The sequence below is a fragment of the Mytilus edulis genome, chromosome 5 (genome assembly GCF_963676685.1).
Source record: "Mytilus edulis chromosome 5, xbMytEdul2.2, whole genome shotgun sequence".
NCBI classification, from domain to species: Eukaryota; Metazoa; Mollusca; class Bivalvia; order Mytilida; family Mytilidae; genus Mytilus; species Mytilus edulis.
The window spans coordinates 50246620-50256654 of NC_092348.1; the positions used below are offsets into that span (position 1 = coordinate 50246620).

Below are 10035 nucleotides of genomic sequence, written 5' to 3' on the forward strand. Positions count from 1 at the left end.
ATTCAGATTATGAATATTGGATCATAATAAGTAAAACAAATTATTACTTATTATCCAACAGCCATAATAGAGGGCATTCAGTTTTACCCTTGTCCATCTGTACGTCCGTCGGTACGTCCCGAAATTGGTTTCCGTTCTCTAATTTTAGTTTGCCTGAACAAAATTCTATGAAAATTTAACACAATGTTTATACCACAAAACACATTTCTAGTTTGATTTTTGGTGGTGTAACTTTTACTTTTCTAGAGTTATGCCACTTTACAGATGTAAAAAATGCTGTTTCCGTTTTCTTTCGTTTTAAAGTTTGCCTCAACCAAAAACCTACTACACAATGCTTATTACCACAAAACCCAGATTAAGTAATAATTTGAGAAGCGTCACTTTCACTGTTCTTGAGCTATGTCCCGTCATAACGTTATATGAAAGTGGGGGCATTAATTGTGTCCCATGGACCCATTGCCCATTAATTTGCAAATTATTGTGGAATTGTCAGCATACTCAATCAACAACACGTACTACTAATATTCTTCAGTGAAAATCGGTGCCCTAATTTATATGATGCGATGGTTGCAACCCCAAATTTATTTTATGATATGTTGGATATAAAGATTTGAAGTTTGATTGGTTGGCGAGACCATACATTTTACGAAAATTTATATTTAAGCCCTGGTCACAACGAACTCACGACACATCTATGCAGCTCCACGACAAGAAATTTTGTCAAATCGCGGGTCATCTGTGATCGTCGTACGACAGTCGCACGATATTTTTAGCATCGTGGCGCTGTCGTGTGTCGTGGGACGAAAACTGGACATGCACTTTTTTTGCTCTACGATTTTTTTATCGTGTCACTATCTTGTGGCTGTCGTGAGAGTGTCTTACCACAGTCGTGGGACTGTCGTGCGATAAAAACACATTGTCGTGGGTACCAACATAAACCATTTTAATAAAAATTAATCGTACGACTGTCGCACGACAGTCGGAAGACAATCTCACGACTGTCGCAAGACACTCGTGATACGGTTGCACGATTGTCTCGCGAATACCAAATTTCGTACGATGTTCGCACAACTTTGATTGTCTGTCGCACTGTCGTGCAACATGTTTTCGTTTTATTTAGAAGAATATAATTTGGTGGGAATGAATGTTTGGAAAAAAACATATAGACGTTACGCACGACAGTAACATGCTCATCCCATGACATGAAAACCTAAAAACATAGCCCCAAACAACTCAAGATTGTCGCACGACTGTTGCACGACTGTCGCGCGACCGACTTGCGACAAACCCACGACAGTACAATTGCATTTTTTTTTCTGTCGTTAAACCATCGTGGAATCATCGTGAACATGTCGTAGCTGATGTGACCACTCGAAATTTTTTTTTGACATTTTGCACGACAGAGCCACGACAACTTTTTAATAGATCTTCCTCGACAAAAAAATCGTACGATCTGTTGTGACCAGGGCATAAGCTGGTACAGTAATTTAGAAAACCTTTTGTTTTTTTAGATCAACATGAATATATTTTACAGTCGAGTATGTGTACAGGAATCTGCTATTGACACTTGTTTGACTATGTCAAATGCTGCTGCTATGGAGCGTGCGACCAAATCAGATGACAGTAAGTGTGCTTAACATATACAGTAACCCTTTTACATCAAAGTTCTAACAAATGTAGCATTTAATCTTATACGAACTTGTAAGTCGCGATATTTTTTAATGAAAGTTGAAATCAGTAGGAGGATAAACGTGTCATTTTAGGCCTTTAATCACAGTAAACTATGTTAAGAATGTACTTTAATAGTAGAAATTAAAAAAAATATAGAATTTAGTGTCTTAAAAATATAGAATTTAGTGTCTAAAAAATATAGAATTTAGAAATGATACTATCAGACAGAAGAGCATTACTCAAGGAACACAATAAGCTAAAAATATTGATAGGTTATGGAACTACTTTAGTAGCTCACCTGGCCCAAAGGGCCAAGTGAGCTTTTCTCATCACTTGGCGTCCGTCGTCCGTCGTCGTTAACTTTTACAAAAATCTTCTCTGAAACTACTGGGCCAAATTTAACCAAATATGGCCAAAATCATAGTTAGGGTATCTAGTTTAAAAATTGTGTCCGGTGACCCGCCTAACCAACCAAGATGGCCGCCATGGCTAAAAATAGAACATAGGGGTAAAATGCAGTTTTTGGCTTATAACTCAAAAACAAAAGCATTTAGAGCAAATCTGACACGAGGTAAAATTGTTTATCAGGTCAAGATCTAACTGCCCTGAAATTTTCAGATGAATCGGATAACCCGTTGTTAGGTTGCTGCCCCTGAATTGGTAATTTTAAGGAAATTTTTGCTATTTTTGGTTATTATCTTGAATATTATTATAGATAGAGATAAACTGCAAATAGAAAAAATGTTCAGCATTTTAGTAAGATTAACAAATAAGTCAACAGGTCCAAAATGGTTAGTTGACCTCTTTAGGAGTTATTGCCCTTTATAGTCAATTTTTAACCATTTTTCGGAAATCTTAGTTATCTTTTACAAAAATCTTCTCCTCTGAAACTACTGGGCCAAATTTAACCAAATATGGCCAAAATCATAATTAGGGTATTTAGTTTAAAAATTGTGTCCGGTGACCCGGCCAACCAACCAATATGGCCGCCATGGCTAAAATAGAACATAGGGGTAAAATGCAGTTTTTGGCTTATAACTCAAAAACCAAAGCCTTTAGAGCAAATCTGACATGGGATGAAATTGGTTATCAGGTCAAGATCTAACTGCCCTGAAATTTTCAGATGAATCGGACAACCCGTTGTTAGGTTGCTACCCCTGAATTGGTAATTTTAAGAAATTTTTGCTATTTTTGGTTATTTTCTTGAATATTATTATAGATAGAGATAAACTGTAAATAGAAAAAATGTTCAGCAAAGTAAGATTTACAAATTATGACTTGGATGAAGAGTTGTCTCATTGGCACTCATTCCACATCTTTTTATATCTATCTACTGACATGACTACATCCTTAAGTGCACAGTCGGCATTCTGTTATCCAATGTATTATATACCGAAGCATAGGAATAATAACGTGCTGGTTTCATAGTTTCATAGTTGCACAAACATTTAAATTGTTTCCTGGGACAATGTATTAACATATGAATTTGTCCCAGTTGTTTCTATGTACTTATTGAAAATGTTATGTTCAACTTTGCATCTTTGCAATAGATGCATTTCTTATACAAAAAAACTTTTCTTTTCATTTTTCATTAATCGTATAATGAAATGTTCTTGATGAATAATGTTTATTGTTCATCTGTTTCAGGTTTCAGATTTACAGAGTATTTAGTTGAAGCTATCGGAGCCTTAATTGGCTGTGGTTGTGGAACTATATTAGCCATTATTTATGGTTTGAGTCTTGTGAGAGAACAAGACAGCATCAGACCTCGATCTAGCAATTTAGCCGTTACAGGACTTGTGCTCTCTATAATAGGAGGTAAGAACGTAATATAATATCCGAGTGATTTAAACAATATTTATATAGAATTAGAAAGGAGGTGATACATTCACATTAAAGATCTTTGACCACATTTATTTTGTGTCAGAAACCTATATTATATCAAAAAATTGATCGCAATCCAAATTTAGACAGTATCAAACTTTTAAATAAATAACTTGCCCAACTGCAAATTTATGGTAAATCAAAATTTCCGAAAAGGCGATTACGCAATGGAAATTCTTAGCTAATGCCTATCATGTTCTTTAAAAAAAAGCATTAATCGAAGTCGTGATAGGAAAGTCAAATAAAAGAAGTTACTGCAATTTTTGGGAAATGAGGAGGATGACACGCTTTTAAGATGTTGGATATAGGGGGTAAAATGTGGGGATGTGGGATTTTAAGATGTTGGATATAGGGGGTAAAAATGTGGGGATGTACGATTTTAAGATGTTGGATATAGGGGGTAAAAATGTGGGGATGTGGGATTTTTAAGATGTTGGATATAGGGGGTAAAAATGTGGGGATGTGGGATTTTAAGAAGTTGGATATAGGGGGTAAAAATGTGGGGATGTGGGATTTTAAGATGTTGGATAAAGGGGGTAAAATGTGGGGATGCGGTATTTTACAGGTAAAAAAGATAGTAAGTTCCATGTGAAGTGTCTCGCCTATTTTTGTTGTTGTCTATATTTTCAGTGTGATAGGGGAATGCACATAATAGATTTACAGTTAATGAAATTAAATGTTTGAAATGTATAAAATAAGTTATGCTTGTAAAAATTGACTACAGTATGCAATCAAATCTATAGATTTAGAAAAGAGTTGATTGTATGAACAAATGAAAAAGATGATGATTTTTACATTTTCCTCTAGATACTATCGTATGATTGTATGAAGCTTCTGTCCAAGTTTGGTGAACATCCAGGATGGTTTATGAATCTAATTAATGTTTTAAAAACTTTAACTGCAGACTGTATGTACAGTTTGTTAACTGTAAGAAAAACTAAGTCCATTTTTACATAAATAAGTAATAAATGGATATAACAGGAAATATACGTTTTTACATAATTTCCTTCTAGATACTAGCCTTTGACAAGGATTTGTATAGTAAGATCCTTGCTTTTGATCATGAAAAAGCTTCTGTTCAAGTTTGGTACACATCCAGGGTACCGATACTTTGAGAAAGTTCTTTAAATTTTAAAATCTTTGAACAAAGATTGAATGTTATGTTTCCTGGCAAAAAAACCAAGTCCATTTATAAGTAAAATTCAGATAAACAGGCTTTATTTTTATGTTAATTTTTTCCCTTGTCCGTCTGTACGTACGTCTCAAAGTTGGTTTCCATTCTCTAATTAAGTTTGCCCCAACCAAATATTATGAATCCTGTACACAATACTTTCAGTGGCGTCACTGTTACCGTTCGACGACCATTTTTGTTCGAAAATGACAGAAATTAACAACTATAGGTCACCGTACGGTCCTTTATACTTTGGTATAAAAGCGGGGCATCATCTGTGTCCATGGAGACAAATTCTCCTTTTTTGTCGAGCCTTCGACTTTTGTCGAAAAAGCGACAGATAGCGATCCAGCATTCTGTCGTAGTCGTCGTTGTCGTCGTCGGCGGCGGAGTGCACACATATACTCTGGTTAAAGTTTTTGAAATTTTATTAAGTTTTGATAAGCTATCCTGAATTTCTACCAAACTTGGACAGAAGCTTGTTTATGATCATAAGATAGTATCCAGAGGAAAATTTTGTAAATAAAAAATCCATTTTTGTCGTATTTAACTTATAAATCGACTTAGTTTTTTTCTGTCAGGAAACATTACATTCACTCTGGTTAAAGTTTTTAAATTTTAGTAACTTTCTTAAACTATCCTCGATTTGTATCAAAGGAGTAGACTAGGTTCAGTAAGACCCCTTTTTGGCCCCAAAATATAGCAGTTTTACAAAATTGTTAAAATGTTAACCTTTAGTTATTTATTGGACAGCAGAATGCTTCTGCTACATAAATATGGGCTGTTTTTGACAAAACAATGCACATATATCCGGTACTAGCACCATTAAGTCATGCTAAATTACTGTAATCCTCATAATTCTAGCATTTTAGTTAAATTTTAGACGGTTTTCGTGTAAAACGAAAGTGGCCGCATTCGTGTTCATCCTTAATATTGAAATGTAAGTTGTATTTTATGATAATACATAACATATATAAAGGTTGAGGATGAACACGGATGCGGCCACTTTCATTTTTACCAAAAACCATCTGAAAAGTGACATTTTTCGGCATATTAGGTAGATTTTTCATATTTGAGCATGAATTGGATCGTTTTTAATGACTAAATCTGTTAAAATCTTTCACATAAACTAATTAATTCAAATAAGTGTTTAAAAAGTGGTCAAAATCTTTCGTCAGATGAACCTGAAATTTGAGGCCAAAATCGGTCCTTACCGGACCTACTCCTTTGGGCAGAAGTTGTTTATGATCAAAATCTAGTATCTAAAAGGAAATTTTGTTAAAATTTTGTACTCGTTTTCTGTATTTTACTTAAAAGTGGACTTAATTTTTCTCCCTGTTAACATTACATACAGTCTGCAGTTAAAATTTTTAAAACATTTATTAGATTCATAAACTATCCTCGATTTGTACCAAACATGGACAGAAGCTTCTTACAATTAAAAGATCGTATCGAGGAACATTTTTATTATTATTTTTCCTCATTTTTGTTTAGCCTGCGATTTACAGCAAAAGTAGGCGAGACACTTAGTTCCGCGGAACCCTTACGAAATTTTCTTCATGCTTAAAGACATTAATTTGATATTTGGTATATTGTCTTATTATGACAAGTTATAGATCGAGTTAGAATTTTCTTCCGGTCGGATGATTTTGTGCAGTCCTTGGACTTAGTAAATTCACTCAAATAATCCGTTTTTCCGCACATTTTTTTCGTCATGCTTGAAGATATTGATTTGAAAATTGGTATATAGTTTACACCATGACAAGTTAGATCAAGTTATTATTTTGTTCCAATATAATGAATTTTTAACCAATAGCGCTATATGTCTCGTTTTTGCGACAAAAGTCGTAAGCTCGACAAAAGGTGGAAATGTTGGACATAGGGCCTAAAAAAAGTTGGGTTTTGAGAAAAATACATAAAAGCTACATTTGTGAGATGAGCATCACCTCACAAATGTTTGAAACCGAATGCAACCTTTCGCTCAAAATAATCCTACATTATATTTTATACAGGTATTTGTGGCGGCATTTTGGTTATCGAATTCATCATCATACACACGAAGATGGATACGGTGACGGACACCTACGGAGAACAACTAGAATCTAGTAACGTTGGATTTGAGAAGTCCTTCCCATACTCACTGGTCATCATGTCCTTTGGTCTGTTCTTTGAACTGATTGCCGTCATCGTTCATATTTCTTGTATGAGAACTCCATACACTGGAGCTCCAAATGGTATCATTCTTACTCCTGCAGTAAACGGACCTACATCTGTCGTCGTCCAGCACTCAACCGTATCATCAACTCCTTACGCTAGGTTTGCTTAGAATGAACACAATGAACTGAGTGTTGTTTGACATTAACAAAATAGGACTGCTTACTTATAAACTGCATTATACCAATTTCATTTGACATACAAAATTTTGTGGAATCATGGATAAGGAAATTACATTATGTCTTTTAAATTATAAGTTTGGTGTTTAAATTTTTCATCCTGAAATACGTCAAAAATCGAAAGGACCGTTGGATATTGGTATACCGGAAATTAATTTCAGCTTGATAAGGCATTTCCAATTATGAACCTTATTTTCTGAGAGTCTAAACCATCATGACGGTAACCACAAAATAACTGATTTAGCGGGGACGCACATGGGGTTGTGAATATATTCACTTATCTGAAAAAAAAAAAATATTTCCATGCAATACCCCAAGTCATAGAGGTTCTGGATCAGCCCCATACCTGATAACTCCCAGTGTATAATTTCATTTACATTAATGTTTGATGTTTAATTCTAGTAGTTTGAACTATTTGGAACCATAAATTTATATTATCAAAACGACATGAATGAAATGATTCCATTCGTATTCTGTTAAGTGAATACCGGGTTATTTTATTTAGTATTTGCTCATAAAACTTGCTTTATATATGTATAAACATTACATTTTATTTTTGTAAATCATCAGATAGAAAAAAATATATTCATATATTGAACTACATTGCAAACTCGTACTCGACAAACTCGTAATTAAGTAATTATTACCAAAATGTACCATCTGGTACCAAAACTTCATAAGCATTGTTCAAATGGTTGTATATCATCTTAAAGAAAAATACAAAAAAGCAAGATACAAGTATAGTAATGGACATCTGGTCATATATAATCTTACTTTTATTAATGTTTATAAATTTCACGTACAGAGATGCTTACTGGGCACTATCATTCCAAAATGCATAATTCTATTATTTATATTTAGTATTTCAGGTGTTACATTCTAGTAACATTCCAACGTCTACATAATTATAATGTTAACGCTGAAATTCACTTTATGCGAAGTTATTAAACCACTGGAATATGTTTCGTTTATTTTTATTATGTCAACTTACAAAATGTATATATATGATTATTGTTGAATAATAAAATCATCATTAGTTTTGTTACAGTGATTTTTCTTGTTAAAATATAAAATTATATAGTGGGGCGGCCTAGTACCGATATTTGACATAATCATGGAAATAATGATGCAAGCATAATAGGATTTGGCACAAATGTTCTTTATGGTGTCCTTACGCATATCAGAGAGGAAGCCAACATTTTTTTAATTTTTTTTTTCACAGTGGCCATCTTGAATTTAGAATGACATCATTTTACTAAATAGAAGTGATTGAAAAAAGATTCACAACTTGTTCAACGCGATATATAGATGATGGCAACCATTCAAATACAACTACAAATGACCCGCAAATATATTAAACAGACAGGAATTGTAAAAAATAATTACCACTTCCGGTTAGGGTGGTAAAAACTCATGCAATCGAGTGATATAATGGGGGTAAAGATTTGTGATGAAAAAGTCCTTTTGATAGATTGATTATTTTTAAGATATACAGAGAGGAGTATTCTTCAATTATATTTTCTGATGTATTTCGTTCTTACAACTTCAGATTTTTAAAACGACCGCAAAAAATTTGTGGAATCGTATAATGCTATGATGTCGTCTGCGTCGTCGTCCGAAGGCACATTGGTTTTTATACGACCGCAAAAATTTTAATTTTTCGTCGTATATTGCTATCACGTTGGCGTCGTCGTCGACGTCGTCGTCGTCCGAATACTTTTAGTTTTCGCACTCTAACTTTAGTAAAAGTGGATAGAAATCTATGAAATTTTAACACAAGGTTTATGACTACAAAAGGAAGGTTGGGATTAATTTTGGGAGTTTTGATCCCAACATTTTAGGAATTCGGGACCAACAAGGGCCCAAATAAGCATTTTCTTGGTTTTCGCACAACAACTTAAGTTTAAGTAAATAGAAATCTATGAAATTTTGACACAAGGTTTATGACCACAAAAGGAAGGTTGGGATTGATTTTGGGAGTTTTGGTTCTAACAGTTTAGGAATTAGGGGCCCAAAAAGGGCCCAAATAAGCATTATTCTTGGTTTTCGCACAATAACTTTAATTTAAGTAAATAGAAATCTATGAAATTTAAACACAAGGTTTATGACCACTAAAGGAAGGTAGGGTTTGATTTTGGGAGTTTTGGTCCCAACAGTTTAGGAATGAGGGGCCCAAAGGGTCCAAAATTGAACTTAGTTTGATTTCATCAAACATTGAATAATTGGGTTCTTTGATATGCCGAATCTAACTGTGTATGTAGATTCTTAATTTTTGGTCCCGTTTTCAAATTGGTCTACATTAAGGTCCAAAGGGTCCAAAATTAAATTTAGTTTGATTTTAACAAAAAATGAATCCTTGGGGTTCTTTGATATGCTTAATCTAAAAATGTACTTAGATTTTTGATTTTTGGCCCAGTTTTCAAGTTGGTCCAAATCGGGTCCAAATCGGGTCCAAATTAAACTTTGTTTGATTTCATCAAAAATTGAATAATTGGGGTTCTTTGATATGCCAAATCTTACTGTGTATGTAGATTCTTAATTTTTATTCCCGTTTTCAAATTGGTCTACATTAAAGTCCAAAGGGTCCAAAATTAAACTAAGTTTGATTTTAACAAAAATTGAATTCTTGAGCTTTTTTAATATGCTAAATTTAAACATGTACTTAGATTTTTGATTATGGGCCCAGTTTTCAAGTTGGTTCAAATCATGATCCAAAATTATTATATTAAGTATTGTGCAATAGCAAGAAATTTTCAATTGCACAGTATTCAGCAATAGCAAGAAATCTTCAATTGCACAGTATTGTGCAATAGCAAGAAATTTTCAATTGCACAGTATTGCGCAATAGCAAGAAATCTTCAATTGCACAGTATTGTGCAATAGTAAATATTTTCAATTGCAAAAACTAGGCCTCTA

At 33.7% G+C, this 10035-nt stretch overlaps 1 protein-coding gene across 1 annotated transcript in view; it reads left to right on the forward strand.

Annotated features, from left to right (window-relative positions):
- The window catches only part of LOC139525448 (uncharacterized), a 59108-nt gene extending 50944 nt beyond the window's left edge, over nt 1-8164 (forward strand). Inside the window, exons 3-5 of the mRNA XM_071320788.1 lie at nt 1512-1623; nt 3319-3489; nt 6739-8164. Coding sequence (XP_071176889.1) covers nt 1512-1623; nt 3319-3489; nt 6739-7052 — 597 coding nt within the window. The 3' untranslated portion in view covers nt 7053-8164. The remainder of the gene's footprint in view (nt 1-1511; nt 1624-3318; nt 3490-6738) is intronic.
- Nucleotides 8165-10035: the final 1871 nt, after the last annotated feature.